The 22,019-nt window shown below is 43.0% G+C and overlaps 1 protein-coding gene across 1 annotated transcript in view; it reads right to left on the bottom strand.

The window, feature by feature from the left end:
• The window catches only part of TMEM59L (transmembrane protein 59 like), a 42,294-nt gene that overhangs the window by 13,871 nt on the left and 6,404 nt on the right, over nt 1-22,019 (bottom strand). Inside the window, exons 2-5 of the mRNA XM_081338996.1 lie at nt 17,908-18,013; nt 14,670-14,767; nt 6,973-7,119; nt 3,825-3,933 (exon numbers count right to left, since the gene is read on the bottom strand). Of these exons, the coding sequence (XP_081195122.1) occupies nt 3,825-3,933; nt 6,973-7,119; nt 14,670-14,767; nt 17,908-18,013 (460 nt within the window). The remainder of the gene's footprint in view (nt 1-3,824; nt 3,934-6,972; nt 7,120-14,669; nt 14,768-17,907; nt 18,014-22,019) is intronic.

Here is a 22,019-nt window from a genome sequence, read left to right as displayed (position 1 = left end):
ACTTTTTTCACCACTGAATTACTTTTTTCACCACTGAATTTCATTTTGTTAGATAGTGCCCAGTGTTCAAGTCTGTCAAGATCCTCCTGTATCTTAAGTATCTTCTGGAGTGTTGGCTATTCCTGCCAGCTTGGTGTCGTCTGCAAATTTGATGAGTTCCCCATCTATCCCCTCATCCAAATCACTGAATTTGGTGGCCAACCGAAGTAATTCAGGAGGCAACAGCCTTGGACAGGGCAGTATTTTCTGCTGTTGCTGCCCAACAACAAAGATTTAATGGATGCTAGTCTGCATTCTCCCCTTCATGGATTACTGCCTTGTCGTGGCGAAGGGGCTTGCATAATTCAATGACGCTATGAGCTATGCCATGCAGGGCCACCCAAGACGGAAAGGTCATAGCAGAGAGTTCTGACAAAACGTGATCCACTGGAGAAGGAAATGGCAACCCACTCCAGTATCTTTGCCATGAAAACCCTATGGACAGTACCAAAAGGCAAAACGATATGACGCTGGAAGATGAGCCCCTCAGGTCGGAAGGCGTCCAATATGCTACTGGGGAAGAGCAGAGGGCTAGTACTAGTAGCGCCAGAAAGAATGAAGCGACTGGGCCAAAGCCGAAAGGACGCTCAGCTGTGGATATGTCTGGTGGTGAAAGGAAAGTCCGATGCTGTAAAGATTTTTTCTCCATAGGAACCTGGAATGTAAGATCCATGAATCAAGGCAAGCTAGACGTGGTCAAACAAGAGATGACAAGACTGAACATCGACATCTTAGGAATCAGCGAACTAAAATGGACAGGAATGGGTGAATTTAATTCAGATGACCATCAGGTATACTACTGCGGGCAAGAATCCCTCAGAAGAAATGGAGTAGCCTTCATAGTCAATAAAAGAGTAGGAAAAGCAATACTGGGATACAATCCTCAAAATGACAGAATGATCTCAGTTCGAATCCAAGGCAAACCATTCAATATCACAGTAGTCCAAGTCTATGCCCCAACCACCGGTGCTGAAGAGGATGAAATTGACCGTTTCTATGAAGCCCTACAGCACCTTATAGAACACGAAAAAATGATGTCCTTATCATCTTGGGGGATTGGAATGCTAAAGTAGGAAGCCAAAAGATAACCAGAATAACAGGCAAGTTTGGCCTTGGAGTACAAAATGAAGCAGGGCACAGGCTGATAGAATTTTGTCAAGAGAATATGATGGTCATAGCAAACACTCTTTTCCAATAACCCAAGAGACGGCTCTACACATGGACATCACCAGATGGTCAACACAGAAATCAGATTGACTATGTGCTTTGCAGCCAAAGATGGAGAAGCTCTATACAGTCAGTAAAAACAAGACCAGGAGCTTGTTTTGTGGCTCAGACCATGAGCTTCTCATTGCAAAGTTTAGGCTTAAACTGAAGAAAGTAGGGAAAAGCACTAGGCCACTCAGGTATGAATTAAATCATATCCCTGTTGAATATACAGTAGAGGTGACAAATAGATTTAAGGAATTAGATCTGAAAGACAGAGTGCCTGAAGAACTATGGACGGAGGTTCGCAACATTATACAAGAGGTAGCAACTAAAACCATCCCAAAGAAAAAGAAATGCAAGAAAGCAAAATGGCTGTCTGAGGAAGCTTTGCAAATAGCTGAGGAAAGGAGGAAAGCAAAAGGCAAGGGAGAAAAAGAAAGATACGCCCAATTGAATTCCAGAGAATAGCTAGAAGAGATAAGAATGCCTTCTTAAATGAACAGTGCAAAGAAATAGAAGAAAACAATAGAATAGGGAGGACCAGAGATCTCTTCAAGAAAATTGGAGAGATGAAGGGAACGTTTAATGCAAAAATGGGCATGATAAAGGACCAAACTGGCAGGGACCTAACAGAGGCAGAAGAGATTAAGAAGAGGTGGCAAAATTACACAAAAGAACTATACAAGAATCAGCTTAATGTCCCTGATAACCATGATGAGGTGGTCACTGACCTCGAGCCAGACATCCTAGAATGTGAAGTGAAGTGGGCCTGAGAAAAGCTGAGCAACAACAAAGCTATTGGAGGTGACAGTATTCCAGCTGAGCTATTCAAAATCTTAAAAGACGATGCAGTAAAAGTTCTACATTTAATTTGCCAGCAAATTTGGAAAACTCCACAGTGGCCACAGGAATGGAAAAGATCAGTTTACATTCCAATTCCAAAGAAAGGCAGTGCCAAAGAATGTTCAAACTATTGCACAATTGCACTCATTTCACATGCTAGTAAAGTTATGCTTAAAATCCTACAAGCTAGACTCCAGCAGTATGTGGATCGAGAATTACCAGAAGTACAGGCAGGGTTTCAAAGAGGCAGAGGAACTAGAGATCAAATTGCCAACATACGCTGGATCATGGAGATAGCTAGGGAGTTCCAGAAAAACAACTACTTCTGCTTCATTGACTATGCTAAAGCCTTTGATTGTGTGGATCACAACAAACTGTGGCAAGTTCTTAAAGAGATGGGAGTACCAGACCATCTTATTTATCTCTTGAGAAACCTATATGCGGGTCAAGAGGCAACAGTGAGAACTGGACATGGAACCACTGATTGGGAAAGGAGTCCGGCAAGGCTGTATACTGTCGCCCTGCCTATTTAACTTATATGCAGAGCACATCATGAGAAAGGCAGGGCTAGATGAATCAAAAGTTGGAATTAAGATTGCTGGGAGAAATATCAACAACCTAAGACATGCAGATGATACCACTCTAATGGCAGAAAGTGAAGAAGAACTAAAGAGCCTCTTGTTGCAGGTGAAGAAGGAGAGTGCAAAAGTTCGCTTGAAACTTAACATTAAGAAAACCAAGATCATGGCATCTGGCGCTCTCAATTCCTGGCAAACAGATGGGGAAGAAATGGAGGTAGTGACAGATTTTATTGTCCTGGGCTCCAAGATCACCGCAGATGGGGACTGTAGCCAAGAAATTAAAAGATGCTTGCTCCTGGGGAGGAAAGCTATGGCAAATCTAGACAGCACACTAAAAAGCAGAGACATCACCCTGTCAACAAAAGTGTGTATAGTCAAGGCTATGGTCTTCCCAGTTGCAATGTATGGCAGTGAAAGTTGGACCATAAGAAAGGCTGAGCGCCAAAGAATTGAGGCCTTTGAACTATGGTGCTGGAGAAGTCTCCTGCGAGTCCCTTGGACTGCAAGGTGATCAAACCGGTCAGTCCTAGAGGAGATCAACCCTGACTGCTCTTTAGAAGGCCAGATCCTAAAGTTGAAACTCAAATACTTTGGCCATCTAATGAGAAGGAAGGACTCACTGGAGAAGAGCCTAATGCTGGGAAAGATTGGGGGCAATAGAAGAAGGGGACGATAGTGAATGAGGTGGCTGGATGGAGTCACTGAAGCAGTAGGTGTGAGCTTAAATGGACTCCAGAAGATGGTAGAGGACAGGAAGGCCTGGAGGAATGTTGTCCATGGGGTCGCGATGGGTCGGACACGACTTCGCAGCTAAGAACAACAACAAGTCTGCATTCTAGTCGTGTTTCTTAACCATGTCACCTTTAAAATATGAGGACTTCAACTCCCAGAATTACTGCAACTCCCAACTCGCCAGCATAGCTGGCTGAGGAATTCTGGGAGTTGAAGTACACACATCTTAAGAGATGCCAAAGTTGAGAAATATTGTTTTAGAGAGTCATTAACCACCAAGATTCATAGAAATCACTGACAAGCCACTGGTTTTGAAGTCTGCTTTTTAAAAGAGTTGAAAGTGGTATCCATCATTATCTTTGATGGACAGTTTAAATCTGCCTTTGCTCGGCTCATATTCATCCTGATTCGTCACATTACCTGTGTGTGGCTTCAAGGTGTTGGGGGCTGAGTCTGTCCAAGTCTTCTCCGAAACCTCTGATTTGGGTGCCTGGGCCTCAGGAACTGGATACTCCACTTCTGGCTGTGACTGTCAAAGAAAGGTAAAAAAGCTCGTAAGCATTCAGGTGTCATGGTTCCGACAGATGGACAGTTAAAGGAACTTCCGGGAAAAACTTTCTTCCTTAGAGAACATTTTATTTGGAAACAAAGCATTGGCACATACATAGGTGAACCCAAAACTAAAATTCCTCCCCCCCATTACAAAGTTACAGTTGCAATTCCCACCCTAATTTGCTGTCATAAATCACATCCACCAGTTGTTGCAAATGTGCGCTCTGCTGCCAGCTCTCCAGCCCGCCAAAAACGTTATCGGCACTGACCTTGGTTCACACACATATTGAATTGTTTGGGCTAACTGAGAACTACAGCACCACCACCTCAGCTTCCTTCATCTAAATCTCTCACTAAAAACGTGGCAACGAAGACAAAATGAAAATGGCTTCAGTTTGGTTTGTCACAGCGTTGACATCAGGGAGGTTCTGGAGTTCTTCCAAATCTACTGTATCTTGTTTAAAGAGAGCTGGCGTTCTGATGAGGGTGTCCCAGGCAAACGTAATCACATAAACCACGTTCCAGACCGTGTGTTCCTACAGCTTTAAGGACCGTGTCTTCTGGAGGCTTAAACCTGCAGTGGACAGCTGCCTTTGGCTCAAAGGAAGGGCTAGCTAGGGTAAGTTTGGCATCCTGCAGGTTGCTGTCAAGAGTGACAATTTGGCAGCTACTACATGTCTCTTTGTTTTCATCTTGCCAGTAAAAGGGGGCAGGGCGAGTGGAGGGGGGGGAATGAGGCTTTTGTCTGGGTTTGTTGGAGAAACGAAACCTCCCCAGTTCTTCCGAAGTTTGCTGAGAGAAGGCTGTCTGGAAACTTTTCAAGGACATTCTAGCAGGTGTGAAGAAAGGAACAGGCAGTTCTCATAACAAACAGAATGTGTTCACATGAGCTCCATGGACATCTGGGGGAGGGGTTGGGCTGGGAATGTCATTGTTAGGTGCTATGATTGGATGTCTTGGGATTTTAGAGTTAGTTTTCTTTTGCCTATACCATGCCACGTAGTCAATAAAACAGTATGTTTTTTCAGCAATGAAAATAATCCTGGACTTTTATTTAGATCAGGGTTCTTCAAATTTGGCCCTTTTATGACTTGTGGACTTCAACTCCCAGAATTCCTCAGCCAGGCACGTGAGGAATTCTGGGAGTTGAAGTCCACAAGTCATAAAAGGGCCAAGTTTGAAGACCCGTGATTTAGATATTGGAGCTGGAGGTTGATAGTTGCACTCGAAAGGTGGGCAAGGTTAGGCTCCACTTTGTGATGAGGTTTCAAGGAGGAAATTGGGTAGACGTATCCTTGACTTATGACCAGTGGCTTAGCAATCGTTCAAAGTTCCGATGGACCCTCCTGGGGTTATGTATGATCTGGATATGTAGTTTTGACAGTTGGGCCACCCCACAATCACATGACTGCACTTCAGGAACCTGACTGCATTTACGGCTGCTTGCAGTGTCCCATGGTCACATGATCATGTTTTATGATGGTTTTGCCAGAAACTGAGTTTCCAATGAAACCACATCTATTTCCTGCTTGAGCAAGGGGCTGGACTAGAAGACCTCCAAGATCTCTTCCAGCTCTGCTCTGCTCTGCTCTGCTCTGCTCTGCTCTGCTCTGCTCTATTCTATTCTATTCTATTCTATTCTATTCTATTCTATTCTATTCTATTCTATTCTATTCTATTCTATTCTATTCTATTCTATTCTATTCTATTCCATTCCATTCCATTCCATTCCATTCCATTCTATTGCAAACCATTGGTTTGCTTAATGATCATCACAAAAAAGACCATAAAATTGGGTCAGTCACTTGACCAACCCATTTTATGCTCATTGCAAGAGATGACCATGATAGCAGGCTCCACTATGGTCCTAACTTGAGGACTACCCATATCTTCACCATCTGCAAGTCTAAAGGTGCCCATTCTGCCTCAAAATCTCACAGCTCCACCCCCACAGGAGAAAAGTGGACTGCAGTTTTTCCTGCTCTCACTCTTTTGGCCATAAATGGACGGTCTATGAGTCACAAGGAGCGGCGCTCAGTTCAAATGGTCCAACTCACTGCAACCATCTTGGCGCCGCTAACTCGCCACAAGACAACTTGCCACAAGACAATTCCAAGTGAGATAACTCAGTGCGACGAATGTTATCCACCACTATTATCCGCCATTTCCCTATTTATGTCCCATTTTTTTTATGGGAATGTCCACAGCGAGTTGTCCTAGAGCCCAGCTCAAAGAAGACTTTTAAATTAATGAATTACTTTGGTTTTAATCTGCTTTGGTCACAGCAGGTGGCAGCACCTAACCAATATTGGATGATCTTAAGGACTACACTGGGTTGGCCCTGATTTGTATTAGATAAGAGACCACTAAGAAATCCCAGGACTCTAGGCTAGACTGGAAAGTTGGAAAAAAAGTCCTTACAATTCTATAGAAAGCCAGGGTGGTGGAGTGCTTAAGGAATTGTACTAACTCCACCCACAGCCATAGAAACTCTTTGGCTAACTTGAAGTCACTAACTTTCAGCCCAACCTACATTACAGGGATGTTGTTGTGGAAGTAACTGGAAGAGGGAGGGAGGGAGGGAGGAGCCTCCACAAAGTCATGTAACTTGCATTTTTACATAAATCTGGTTCTATTAGATGAGTTGTAAGTGCTGTGAATTAAAATTTAATTAGAGGGAAATCACTTGCCAGAGATCTGAACAGGCTAGGTTCAATAATATGTCAATGCCTGCACCTGCGCAGCAAATTCAGTTTGGTTGATATTAATCTTGAGTTAGGTTATTTTTGTTCTCCTGGCTTAACATATTGCAGAAATCAAGATCATTCCGTTAATTAGCTGATGGTTCAATGCTGTGCTGTGCTAAACAACGTGAGTTAAGTCAGTAACTAAATATATTGAGTAATGCGAATGCAGAACAGGATTCTAGCCATTAATTCCTTTCTGACCTAGGTTCCTCAGATACGGTACTATTCCTTTCCTAAATCTTCCCCATCCCACTTTTGCCGTTACTTACCTGAAACACGACTACTTTTCCATCATCTGCCTGCAGATAGAAGGTCCACGTGGAAGAAATAAAACTCTGAGCAGAGCTGACAATATCACTGCAAAAACTGGAGACTAGGTCAAAGATGGAGAATGAGGCCGGCTTCTCATCTTGGATCTATCAAATTACAAAATGAAATTAGCACTCTTGAACTGATTCTTTCCTTCGCTCTCTGGCCAATGAAATTGAAAAGAGCCACTTAAACGGTTGCCTTTTGTGAGAATAAATAGGATCCAGGCAGTGGTGGGATTATAACAACAACAACAACAACAACAACAGTAATAATAGTAATAATAATAATAATAAAGTTGGAAGGGACCTTGGAGGTCATCTAGTCCAACCCCCTGCTCAGGCAGGAAACCCTACACCATTTCAGGCAAATGGCTGTCCAGTCTCTTCTTAAAAACTTCCAGTGTTGCAGCATTCACAGCTTCTGGAGGCAGGTTGTTCCACTGATTAATTGTTCTAACTGCCAGGGAATTTTTCCTTAGTTCTAGGTTGCTTCTTTCTTTGGTTAATTTCCATCCGTTGCTTCTTGTCCTGCCTTCAGGCACTTTGGAGAATAGCTTGACTCCCTCTTCTTTGTTGCAACCCCTGAGATATTGGAAGACTGCTATCATGTCACCCCTCGTCCTTCTCTTCATTTGACTAGAGTAGATAATACCCAATTCCAGCAACCATTCTTTATATTCAGCCGGTTTGCACCACTTTGGCAGAACCGTAGCTAATTTTTTGTTGCCCAGGCCCAGAATGGACTTCCGGAAGCGGCATCCACAGAGAGAACCGGTTGTTCATTTGAATCCTACCACTGGTTAGATCTAATATGGCCCATCCAAGCAACTGTGTTACAAGAAGAGATAACCCTTGTCAATAGATCCATTTCTCTTACCAGTTTTGGAGGGGGGGAAATGAAGAGAAAATAGCTAATTGCAACATTGAAGTGCAATATTAGGGGCAGCGCAATGGTGAATAGAATGTGAAGGGCGTTTGTATATAATGTATGTTCTTATTTGTGGTTTTTACTTGTGTGTAGTGTGCACTGTGGACAGCACTTACTTTCATTTTGAGTTACCCAATGACAATCTAATCTGTTCTATTCTATTCTATTCTATTCCATTCCATTCTTATTATTCTATTCTATTCTATTCTATTCTATTCTATTCTATTCTATTCTATTCTATTCTATTCTATTCTATTCTATTCTATTCTATTCTATTCTATTCTATTCTATTCTATTCTGGAATGTCATTTAAAAGCTAACTGGCCAAGTCTGACAGTATCAGGCACACCTCTGAACAGATGCTTGGCAACAGAAGGCAAGCTGAGATGTCATGAAGCCATGTCAGCACAGGTAGTCCTCAACTTACACATTTCCATTGCTAATCAAGGTGGTTAGTGAGTCACGGCCAATTTTACAATCATTTTTTCCAACTGTTAAGTAAATCACTGTAATTATTAACTGGATCCGGTGGTCATTAAGTGAATCCAATTTCCCTCATTGACTTTGTTCATAGGAAACCACTGGGAAGGTTGCAAATGGCGATCACATGACCCTGAGACATTGTAAATGCATGCTGGTTGCCAAGTGCCCCGATTTATTTCATGTTTAAGTAATTTAATCTATTTTAATTTTATACTATTTTTATATTGTATTTTATGCTGCCCTGTAAACCGCCCTGAGTCCTTCAGGAATAGGGTGGTATAAAAATTTAATTAAATAAATAAAATAAATAAATTTGTTACTCACTTGTTCAGTGCCACTGTAATTTTGAGCAGCTTCACAAATAGTTATAAGTCGAGCACTTTCTGTACTTTTGGGGGGCACAGCTCAGGGGATAACAGACAGTTCCTGGAGAAAGTGTATTCCCAACATGGTGTTTTCTGACCCAGATAATGTTATTGTGTGTTGCCAGAACCACTGATCAGAGACTTAATCAGGATAGTAGCACAATGTGTTTAAGAGAATTGTGTTAAAGCTGTCTATGTCTAATCCTAACAAGGCAGGGACAAGCCCAGAAATCATGGCTAAATCAAGCCCCATCATCCTTGCCCCACTGATTCTGAACCATTATTCCTTCCTTCCTTCCTTCCTTCCTTCCTTCCTTCCTTCCTTCCTTCCTTCCTTCCTTCCTTCCCTTCCTTCCTTTTTCTCTTTCTTTCTTTCTCTCTCTCTCTCTCTCCCTCCCTCCCCTACCATATATATTGATAGATGTAGTACAGGACTGAATATTTTTGTTTTCCACCACTTCATCCTCTCCCCACTACATCAACCCTGGAGAATTTGGCTTTTCTGCTTAAAAGCAAACCTTGGGCTCCTCCACCCCACGAAACCCTGGTCTGCCTGCCTGCCTGCAATTTTGCCCTGATACCACACAGCTAGAAAGAAGGCCAAGTCAAAACAAAAAGCAGGTAGCTCAGAGTCTCTGAACTGACAAGCCCTACATTTCATCTGCAAGAGTGCCACGCCGCGAGGGTGGCCTGCTTTGCAGTAGACCACCTTAGTCTTTAAGTAATTCTTCCCTCTCCTGATTTTCTTGTCCCAGAGGGAAAGGCCAATTATAAACAACAATTATATTTTAAAAGAAAGAAGAAGCTTTAAAAAGCCACTCCCCCCCTTTCAGACATTTATCCTTCAACAGAATTCTGCACCTGGGAAGCAAATGCTATCTTCCCTACAACATTTTTTCCCCCACAAGACTCTGCTGCACAAAAACAGCTCCGTTATGTCAAGATTTCCCCATTTTTTCTGCTAGGAAGCTCTGCTGCCAGAATAGCTACTTCTCCTTTTACAGAGCAAGATTCTCTTACTGTAACCTCACCTGTCCTACGCACAGTCACCCATGCGCTCGTGACCTCCCGGCTAGACTACTGCAATGCTCTCTACATGGGGCTGCCCCTGAGGACCACTCGGAGGCTTCAGCTGGTGCAGAATGCAGCCGCGCGAGTTGTGATGGGAGTCTCCCATGTTACACCTCTTCTCCGCGAGCTGCATTGGCTTCCAGTTGCCCTCCGGGTGAGATTCAAGGTGCTGGTGATGACCTATAAAGCCCTAAATGGCATGGGCCCAGATTATCTGAGGGAACACCTGCTGCCAGCGTCAATTTCCCATCGTCCTGTGCGCTCCCACAGGGAGGGCCTCCTCAGGGTACCGCCGGTCAAGGATTGCCGATGGGCGATCCCCAGGGGGAGGGCGTTCTCTGTGGGCGCGCCTGCCCTATGGAATCAACTGCCAACGGAACTCCAGACTGCCCCCCGACCTTCGTTCATTTCGCTGGGACCTAAAAACCTGGCTCTTTGAGCTATCTGGTCTGGACTGAGGGGTTTTAAATGTTTTTAAATTGTGATTTTAATTTTTGGGGGCTAGACTTTAATTTAATTTTATTTTAATTTTATATTGTATTGTTTTTAAATTTTGCCTTGTAAACTGCCCTGAGTCCTTCGGGAGTAGGGTGGTATATAAACCAAATAATTAATAAATAAATAAATAAATAAATAAATAAATAAATAAATAAATAAATAAATAAATAAATAAATAAATAAATAAATTTTAAGTTAATACTCCTGGCTGGTGCTTCTTGTCAGGACTACCTCAAAGGGCTGACATCAATCTTGCAAATCTGCAAGTACATCTCTCCCCACTCCCCTTTACAGTCCCAGAATTAGGGAAGGTCCCTTCTGAGTTGATTTCCGGATCCTTCCCTCCTTCTGGAGATTAAACTGCTCTTATCTGACCTTTGTTCAGTCTGCAGCTACTCCTACTGGCACAGGTCTCTCAAGGACATGCTCACAGACCATTACAACAAAGGATTAGAGGAGTGCCTTTTTACCACAACAGTATAGATAAGTCCTATGCAGCTAGTCCTCAGTGTTATGATTCAGGGTCAGCCTGTGGGTTCGGCAGTTGGGTCGGACGATTCAGAGGAGGAGGAGGGGGGTGTTGGAGAGCTTGCTGAGAATAATATTGAGGCTCCGCAGAGCCCTCAGCCAGGCCCCTCCCACCTGGTCACGACGCAGACCCAGCTGTGTGAGCCTGACAGCGTGGATGAAGATGACCCACAGCTGGCCCTGTTCAAGGACGCCCAACGCAGGAGGCAGTCAATCAGGAGAAAACAGAGGAAGGCAATGGGGCACCTCGGAAGGAGGCAGAGAGAAGCCATGCCCTGAACTGTTTAAAAGGGGAATGTGTGGGAGGGCTGGTTTGCTGAAGGCAACCGTTTGAATAGCTCTTGTTTCATGGTTCGTGTTTGCTCTCTTTGCTCTGCTTGCTCTTTTTATGTTTTTATGTTATTAAATTTGGCAGGCTTAGTTCCAGCCTCTTGCCTTCTTGTAAAAGGGGTTGTCCCTGCCTTTTCTGCAGGGCCGGTAGCAGGCTGGTACAGAACACTCAGCTTAAATGGGGTCTATGCCATTAAGACCCATTTGCAGAGTCCCACAACCACATAAGTACATTTTATGATGGTTTCGCCAAAACCTGCCATTGCTTCCACTTTGGGGCAAAACCAGCTCATAGCAAACTGTTTTATGACTGCAGCATTTGCTTAACGAATGCCTCGAAAAAGTTGGTAAAATCAGATGGGTCACATGAGTCACCCGATTTACAATCATCACAATTTATGATAGGTAGACTCCGTTATAGTTGTAAGTTGAGGACTATTTGTATCAGCTGAAAAGGGAAAATGTGATGGGTGCCTGAAAAGATCTTGTGGGATCCTTAGGTTCTTCGGACTGCATTTTCACAAACACTGGAGTAGAAAATCTGCAAAATCCCTGCCCTGAAGGCACATATTTCCAAATAATAGTTAGGATTCTTAGGATAAAGATTGGGGTAGTCTGATAAAATCCTTGCCAATCTTCCGCAAATCAGAAAGAGTTCTAATTCAGATTCTACCTTACCGTGTCTCTTTAATGGAATGAATTACAGATTGCATAGCATAGCATATTATATAAAACACAACCAAGCCCCAAACTAGCCTAACAGAAGTGATGTTTTGAATATTTATGTTCTCCTCCCCTTTTGCCCTTCCCTGACAGTTTTTGGATGGCAATTATAATCAGAGAGATTCTAGCATTTCCATCACAGCAACAGGTGCAAAATGAGTCACAGGCAGGCCAAATTCTCCTAATCCCAGCTAGTTATTTGTTCTTTTCCTGCCTGCAAGACATTGAGCTTCGGCTTGTGGGATTCCTGGAGGCCACGGCAAGAAAAGAAAAAAAGCTAGGTCAGGGCCTGTGGCTTTCCAGCAGGCCTTTCCAGACATTCTTCAACACCAGAAGCAAAAGCCAGATTCTGAGGCAGGGAGGCAGGCAGGCAGACAGACCGTAGCTCTCTAATTCGGTCCCCCCACGTGCCTTAATAAAAACGGCTGTTTCCTACCCAACCCAGCCAACAGCGATAACAAATTTCTGAAACCAGTCCTGACAGCTGCCGGCTTAGCAATGTGTATCCACCAGGCTGAATAATTGCAGTGTAAACAGAAAGGTCTGCAGGGCCTACATCCAGATAACAAAACAAACTTTCTTTTTATTTTACTTGGTCTGAGTTAGATTATAATGACGCTTTTCATCCACTCAGTCACTGCTTTGGCGGATTACTAATAAAAACAATAAAAAACAAACAAACAAAACCCCAACAATAAATTAATAAGCCAAACTGGAAAGTCCACATCCAGGGAGTATAATGTCAGTAAATGAAGGAGCAGAAATGTTGTTGCCAAAAATATATATTAATGCAGTCACCAGGTGGCTTAGCTTAGGGAAAGCATTGTTATGAGTGAGGCCCCACAGGGACGGCCTTCTCTGGAGCATCTGGGTGGGTTCAATACCTGCCCGACAATAATAATGGCATTGTGACCGAAGCCCCACTTCTGTGGTACACACATGCAATACTCCATTCATGTTCAAAAGAGCTGGGGCCTCTGTTCTGCGTGTGGAAAGCACCCAGTTCATTACCTACATTTACGTATTTATTTTTGTTTTTAGATTTTTAGTCTCAAAAAAACTAAGGAGCGTCTTTTCTGAAACACTTCCATTTTCCCCATTCCTTCTGTGGGCTGACAAAACAATTATATAGTTATGTCAGTACATAGTGCTTTACAGAGGTTTGCAGAGACAGCCTATTGCCCCCAACAATCGGTCCTCATTTTACTGACCTCGAAAGAATGGAAGGCTGAGTCAACCTTTAAGCTGGCCAGGATCGAACTCCTGGCTGTGGGCAAAGTTAGCCTGCAGATTCTGCATTCTAACCACTGCGCCACCACGGAGATACCTTTTACATGCTGCTTGTCTAATTTGCAGCTCTTCCTTCTGTCTCCCGAGATCATTTCCACTTACCATTACAATCAGAAATCTAAATCATGTATGCTGCTGATGTCCCTGATCCTGTTCCTCTTCCTCTTTGCGTAAATGTTTATAAATTATCCACAAGCAGTCCTCACTTAATGACCATTCAAAGTTTACTACAGATCTCCCCAGGGCTACTTATTCAATGTTCTCTTGGTCACAGCCCCACCCCCCAAGTCATGTGATCTCATTTTGGAGACTTGGCAACCCATTTGCCTTTATGCCTGCTTGCAACATCCTGTGGTCATGTGATCACAATTTTTGGCATATTTTGCTGGTTTCCAGTATTTACTTCTGGTTTCCATCAAAAAAAACTTTTTTGGGGGAAACGGGTTTGCTTAGTGACTGTGGCACTCACTTAATGATCACCAGAAAAAGATTGTAAAATTGGGCAGAGTCTCATAGTGACTCCATTTAATGACCACCATGATTTATGACTATAATTCTAGGCTCGATTACAGTCTTAAGTCGAGGACTACCTGTAGCTTCACGTCCTAATTTAGACTGTTCTTCATGGTTTTAGTGCAACTTTGTCATTATCAAATTATTTTCAGGCCTCATTCCTGCAACAAACATTGCAGTTAGCACTCATCTAGTCATATAACATCCTGGTCATTTTGGGAGCATACAATGGCATTAACTGGGACATCAATCACTATTTTGGGAATACAGAATCACCCTCTTTTTCTAGGAAATGTCTAGATTCCATGAGACTTTGCAGAAGCCAGGAATCCTGTGCTAGTGCTTTCAAAAGACATTCTGTGGCAGGGGTCCCCAACCCCCCCCCCCCCAGTTTGTGGATGGGTACCAGTCCAGGGCCTGTTAGGAACTGGTCTGCACAAGTGGCAGGTGAGTATGTGAGGCTTCATTTGTGCATGAGCGGGATCTAGGTTGCACGTGCAAAGCTATCTCTCCCCCCACCTCCAGGCACACCATCACAAGCTACCACCAGTCCGTGGAGCCAGAAAAGTTAGGGACCACTGTTCTATGGGGTCACACTGTGGCGGCAAAGATTGAGGAATTTGCTTTTCCATATATTTATCCTCTCCGACTATTTTTACTGGATCAGAAAGGAGGCTTTGTACAGCGAACCCCTATTTCTCTTCTCTTTCGGTTAAATGTGTGATGGTGTGATGGCCCCCAAGAGACAAGAACATCCCTGCTCATGTGTAGAATCAGCAACAAGACCCCACCTAACCCTAACCCCCCAAATCTCAGTCAGAAAGAGGAACTTTTAAGCTAGATAAAGCGTTGTCATTAGATGATGACATAATATTAATAATAATCTCTCATCATCATCATCATTTTGGCATAAAAGTCAGAGTTACCATGTTTTCTCCTCTGTTCTCCATTTCCGGCAGCTGTGTCTTGCATCCGGTCGTACAGCCAAACTGCTCCTCTGCACCAATGTAGGCTTCCATGCAGGCTACAGTGTCCCAAAGAGAGGAAAAAAGAGGAAGAATTCAGTACAAATGGCCACAATTCAGGGTTCAGAAATCAATTCCATTTCTACCTGAAATTTCAAATCTAGTTCAAAAATGCCAACCAAATGCAAAATTGTGGCTCTGGCACCGGCCATACTTGCTTTCTTCAGCACTAATGTGCTACAGTGCGTTTCTCTGGGTCATATAATATATGTGGGTATATGCATAATTCTGTGTTTATTTATTTATTTTTGTCATATTTATGTAGTGTATAGCAGAGGTAGTGACCCTTTGAGAGCTGTGTGCAATAAAATTTCATTTTAATGTATGCCGATTAGTGTACATCCAAACTGATAATAAAATTACCGGTATTCTATTCTATTCTATTCTATTCTATTCTATTCTATTCTATTCTATTCTATTCTATTCTATTCTATTCTATTCTATTCTATTCTATTCTATTCTATTCTACAGTATTCTATTCTATTCTATTCTATTCTATTCTATTCTATTCTATTCTATTCTATTCTATTCTATTTTTCATTCCATATTCTATTCTATTCTATTCTATTCTATTCTATTCTATTCTATTCTATTCTATTCTATTCTATTCTATTCTATTCTATTCTATTCTATTCTAGATTTCAGTTCTTGCAAATCCTTATTTCTTCATCCTGAAATCTATTTTACTTATTCATGGAATTATTTGCGAGATTTATATCCTGCTTTTACTCCAGGAGCTTAAGGTAGCTTGCATGGGGATCTTTGTTCATTTTCTTCCCCCAACAGCGTTGTAAAAATATAGGTAGTCCTCAAGTTATGACCCTAATTTAGTCGAGAATTATGGTTGAGAATTGTGATGGTCATAAAACAGGTCACCATATGACCAGACCCGATGTTACCACATTTTTCACAGCAGTCATTAAGTAAACATGGTGGTTGCTAAGCAAACCCATTGTTTGCTATGGGGCGGGTTTTTGCCAGAAAGTGAAAGTAAACGCCCATTTCCAACAAAACCATCATAAATCCCAGTCACCTAACTGTGGGGTACTGCAAGCAGCCATAAATGTGAGCTGGTTGCCAAGTGCCCAAAATGTGGAGGGGGGAACAGTGTCAGGGCTCCAAAACCAGTTCATCAGTAGCTTTTTTGGGGGGGAGGAGTCTGTCATAAGTGACGAGTCATAAGTTGAGGACTACCTGTAGATCAGGCTGAAACCTTCTAGGAACCTCATGTGACTGAGTGCGGCCTTGAAGCTGGTCCTCCCTTCTCCTAGACTAGGGGTAGGCATCCTTGGCTCTTTTATGACTTGTGGACTTCAACTCCCAGAATTCTTGAGCCAGGTATGTTGAGGGGAAAGGGAGAGGTTTCCAAGCTGAGCCATGCTGGCTCAGGAATTCTGGGAGTTGAAGTCCACGAGTCATGAAGGGGCCAAGGTTGCCTACCCTTGTCCTAGACAGAGGTCTCCAAACTTGGCAATTTTAAGACTTTGTGGACTTCAACTCCCAGAATTCCTCAGCCAGGAATCCATAATTCTTAAAGTTGCCAGGTTTGGAGACCCCCGTCTTAGACCGCATCTTCACCACACTGTTTCTCTAGCAACATTTATGGAACTCTCTGTTAAAAGATAAGTTCCCTTAGCTTTGATGACATTAAAAGGGAATTCGGCAAGTTGATGGGATCTATGTTTATATCAAATAATTGTTTGGGATGGTAAATAGAGCCTCCACGTTTAGAGGCAGCAGACTACAATTGGAAAGAAGGCTATAGAGACAAGTAAAAACTTGGCTAGGTGCCCAGGCCTGGGGCTCAGATTGTGTGTAGGGCTCCATTAAAGGTAGTCCTCAACTTACAGCAATTTGTTTAGTGACTGAAGTTACAACAGCACTGAAAAAAGTGAATTATGACACATGACCGTTGCAGCATACTCATGGTCAGGGCTTTTTTTCTCATAGAACGCTCAGAACGGAGTTCCGGCACCTTTTTTGGATGGAACCTTGTAGGGTAGGCAAGGCGGGTTGTATGACGTGTGAGTTCCGGCACCTTTTTCTTTTACAAAAAAAGCACTGCTCATGGTCATGTGATCAAAATTCGGATGTTTGACAACAAGCATGTATTTATGATGGTTGCAGTGACCTAGGGTCATGTGATCACTTTTGGCAACCTTCTGACAAGCAGAGTCAACGGGGAAGTCGTTTAAGAATCATGTTACTAATTTAATAGCTGCAGTGATTCACTTAACAACTGTGCCAAGAAAATTGAATGGAGGGATGGATGGATGGATGATGGATGGACAGAGATAGATAGATAGATAGATAGATAGATAGATAGATAGATAGATAGATAGATAGATAGATAGATAGATAGATAGATAGATAGATGGATGGATGGATGGAAGAATGGATGGATGGACAGACAAGACAGACAGACAGACAGATAGTAAGTAATTTCCTTTAAGAAAGTCCAGTTGCCTTGTGAAAAAGCATTTTTGAGATTCCTTTAAGTTCTGCTTCCCAGAGACACAGGTTTGGCCCAGACAAGTTGACAGACCTTCCATCTGATAGTGAGGGATGATTTCCTAGCTTCTTTAATAAATACATCAGCACCTCATGACAGCTTAGATGGTGCTCAGTTTTCAAAGGCAGTTACATCCGAATAAGCAGCTGCTGAAAATCCAGAAGAATGTGGCTGTTGGGAACAAGTTGATGGGCAGATGGGCAGATGGTTCCTCTTGGGAATGTCGGAACTGGAGGTCCAACCAGCCTCAATTCCAGATGGGATGGGATTTGTTTCATTTTAAAGTCTGGGCATCCCACTTTTCAACCAGCCCCCACCCCCACCCCAAAGTTATCAAAACCAGTCACGTATGCAAATCCAGTCTTTTGAAATCTCGGCTTTGACAGATTTAGACTAGGAGAAGAAGGCCCTTCGTTCCCACCTGCGCTTTCCATTATCCTAGAGTCTGTTGGTGGGAATTTGTTACAGAAGCTCCGAAAGAAGGAAGAGAGATGACCCACTTAAGTGGGGAGAAGGTTCTGGATAATGTAAAAGAGGGGAGGGGGAGGAGGGGTGTATGGATTAAAGAGGGAGACGGGGAGAAAGAAAACCAGGTGGAGGAGGAGGGACACAGAGTTACTGCCTTACCCGATTCGCACTCGGCTCTGGTTGCATTCAGCTCAGCAGTGGCATCCACAAAATGACAGATGGAAAACAGCCGGCAGCCCCGGTAACAGGCGTTGAGAATAGCATCCTGGGGGAGGCAAAAGAAATTGCAGGGCAGGAGGGAGAATTGAGATGCTACAACTGCAATTGTATGTCTCCAAACCTAACACAAACCAGGGTCCACAAAACACAGTCCATTTTTTTTGACAACAATGTACAGAATCATAGAACCAGGAGGTGCCCTGGGGGTCATTTAAATTAACCTTTCTGCTCAGGGCAGAATGGTTGTGGCTGCAAAGTTCTTAATGGGGGGGTGGGGGGGTCCAACAGTGACGGAGACCCTGTCCCTTTCAGAGGTAGCTCTTCCATTGCCAAACCTAATGGCTAAGGCAGGGGTTGGCAACCTTGGCTCTTTTTTATGACTCGTGGACTTCAACTCCCAGAATTCCTGAGCCAGCCACGCTGAGGGGAAAGGGAGAGGTTTCCAAGCTGAGCCATGCTGGCTCAGGAATTCTGGGAGTTGAAGTCCACGAGTCATAAAAAGAGCCAAGATTGCCTACTGCTGGTTAAGGCATTACTCCATCTTCAGTTCTGATCCTTGTTTCTGCAGCCCCCAAATACAGATCTGTTTCATCTTCTACTTAACAGTGCTTTCAATTGGTATTTATCAACCTTGACCATTTTAAGACGTGTGGACTTCAACACCCAGCATTCTTCCAGAATTCTGGAAGTTGATGTCCCCATGCTTTAAAGTCACTAAGGCGGAGAAACTGCTTTAAATTTTCGAAGAAAGCTATAATATAGAATATATGAAGAGAGGGACCGGTGTCTCCCAGGCCATATTTGGTGCCTAAATTTTGGCACGGCCTTGCTGGAAATTGATGCTATGATTCATTACTATTTTTTAAAAAAAATACTAATTATTTCTCATACATATATCCTAGCTTACATCCAGGCCATCGAGATAGACTTCCCTCCTCTCATTTTTTTCCCCTCTACCATTTTGTTAGTGTAGCTTAAAGAATGAAACTGGCTCAAAATCACCCCAGGAGCTTTCATGGCTGAGGATGGATTTGAACCCGTGACTTAATTTAATACCTATTCTGAAGCAGGAAGTACATCGAAATGGTAATGTCGGTATTAAAGTGGACTTAGCAAACTTTAAAGAAATACAGGTAGTCCTCAACTTATGACCACAACTGAGCCCAACATTTCTGTTTGCTAAACAACAGTTGTAAAGTGAGTTTTGCCTCATTTTACGACCTTTCTTGCCTCAGTTGTTAAGTGAATCACTGCAGTGGTTAAGTTAGTAACACGGTTGTTAAGTGAATCTGGCTTCCCCACTGACTTTGTCAGAATGTCGCAAAAGGGGATCACGTGACCTTGGGACACTGCAAACGTCATAAACGTGAACCCACTGCCAAGTGTCCAAATTTTGATCATGTGACTATGCAGATGCTGCAATAGTTGTAAGTGTGAAAAACGCTCATAGGTCACTTTTTCAGTGCCGTTGTAACTTTGAATGGTCACCAAATGAATGGTTGTAATTGGAGGACTACTTGTACTATAACTTTAAAATAAAAGTAAGATTGGCTTGAAAGACTTTGGTTTTCTACCAAAGTTTATCGAGTTTTCAACACTTACCACCGTTGCAGCATGCCCATTGTCACGTGATCAAAATTTGGGTGCTTGGTAACTGTCCCTGTCCCGGGGCCATGTAATCACCCTCTGTAATTTCCCAGCCCGATTCACTTAACGACTGCAGGATTCATTTAACAACTGCAGTGACCCACTTAACAACTGTAGCAAAAGAAGGTTATAAAATAGAGCAAAACTCACTTATCAATCATCTTGCTTAGCAACAGAAACGGTGGACTCAATTGTGGCTGTAAATCAAGGATTACTTGTACAGGCAAGTCCTCAACTTATGACCACAAATGTGCCCAAAATTTATGTTGTTAAGTAAAACATTTGTTAAGTGAGTTTTGCCCCATTTCTTGCCACATTTGTTAACGTATCACTGCAGTTGATAAGTTATGGTAGTAACGCGGTTGTTAAGTGAATCTGGCTTCTCCACAGACTTTGCTTGTAAGGTCAGAAAGGGGGATCACATGACCTTGGGACACAGCAACAGTCATAAGTATGAACAATTGCCAAGCAACTGATTTTTGATCACATGAACAAGGGGATGCTGCAATGGTTGTAAGTATGAAAAACGGTCATAAGTCATTTTTTTCAGTGCCGTTGTAACTTTGAACTGTGACTAAATGAACCATTGTAAATTGAGGACTACCTGTATTGGAAATCCAGCCACTATGCTTTATATCCATGGTTAAACAAATTGTGGCTTAACTGGCTGTGTGAATCCAGTTCAGCTGATAAAAAATGATGTTTTTATTCCGATGGAGGAAGCAGTTTTAAAATTTTTCCAACCCCTTGCCACTGTTCCGAAATGAAAGATTATGTAATGTATTTATATGGTTTATTTATCCATATTAGCAACATTTTCAGCCGTCTTTCATGTGGTTCATGTTCTCAAGCTGCTGAACAACGGGCTAATCAAGACAAAAATCCAAAGCAACATCATTAAAATTAATAAGAAGATATGATAATCCAAAGTGGGAGGGAAATAAACCCTGCCAGCAATCAGAACACATTTATACTTTCCAGAAGAAACCCTGAAAGCAGCCAGTTGAGATGGAAAAGTCTTAATTTGTCTTACCTTGGTTATCTACCCGAAATCTGCAAAATCATTCAGATAATCCCTGTTGGAAACAGCCTATTGGGGCTAAAAGAACACCTGGTTTGTTTTAAAGGAGTGAGTTTACGCAGGTACTCCTCAACTCTAGTGTCCTGCCAATGTGCTGAGGGGGGAGGGGGGATGGCATGCTTGGGATTTTCCGCTTTGCTGTTCGCTTGGGAATTAGGGAGGGGGATTGTCTTCGGAGATGGGACGGACTCCTTCCCAGCTGTTTTTTGCCAGGCTCCAAGGCCATCGCGCCCTGAATGTGAACTGGTAACTGCCTAGCACCTCAGCGTTCTCAAAACGTCTTCTCGGCATCACATTGGCTGCCGGTGGGCTGGTCAGGGTGAAGGGGGACCGAAAGAATTGCTTTGTGCTTTGTGCGGGACCCTCCGCTTCCGCCTGACTTTACTGCATCCAGTTTCTCTCAGTAAAAGTTCTTTTGATTCAACTCGATGGATTCAGGAGTCTTGGTTTCCTGAGAGGGCAGGTCTGACACAACCACAGTTAAGCCCCAAATTTCTGTTACCAAGCAGGGCAGTTGTTCAGTGAGTTGTGTCTCATTTTATGACCCTTTTTGGCACCGTTGTTAAGGGAATCACTTGCAATTGTTAGGTGAATCATGTGGTCATTAAGTGAATCTGGCTTCCCCCATTGACTTTGCATGTGGGAAGCCAGCTAGGAAAGTTACAAAGGGCAACCACATGATGCCAGGACAGTGCAACTGTCATAAGTAAGTTCTGGTTGCCAACCACACTAACGTTGATCACGTGACTGGGGGGATGCTGCAATGGTCGCAAGTGTGAAAAACGGTCATAAGTCATTTTCTCAGGCCGTTGTAACTTCAAACGGTCACTAAACGAATGCTTGTAAGTTGAGGACTAACTCCATTTCATAAGCATTTAAAGTGCTTCCTCAGGGATTTATGGGCTAAAAATCATGTGTATTTAACTAATATATTATAGGAACCTTCCTGTGGAATTGGAAGAGTCGGACAAGCCCGGCAACAAGGCAGAATGAAGCCATCAACCTAGGCCTGGCTCAGGAATTCTGGGAGTTGAAGTCCACGAGTCATAAAAGAGCCAAGGTTGCCTACCCCTGCCCTAGGCAACAGATGCTGGAGGCCTTCAAGATGCTCCACAATATGTACATCTTTTCTTAAGATGGAGCGACAGGTAGTCCTCGACTTATCACAGTTCATTTAGTGACCATTCAAAGTTACAACGGAACTGAAAAAAGTGACATGATCCTTTTTCACACTTATGACCATTGTAGCATCCCCAGGGTCACATGATTTACATCCCAATGCTTGACATATTTATGACGGTTGCCGTGTTCCAAGGTCACGGGA

This window comes from Vipera berus (assembly GCF_964194415.1).
Source record: "Vipera berus genome assembly, chromosome: 1".
NCBI lineage: Eukaryota > Metazoa > Chordata > Lepidosauria > Squamata > Viperidae > Vipera > Vipera berus.
Note: the sequence above shows the minus strand (reverse complement) of the source record. Positions and strands in the feature narration are given on the sequence as shown.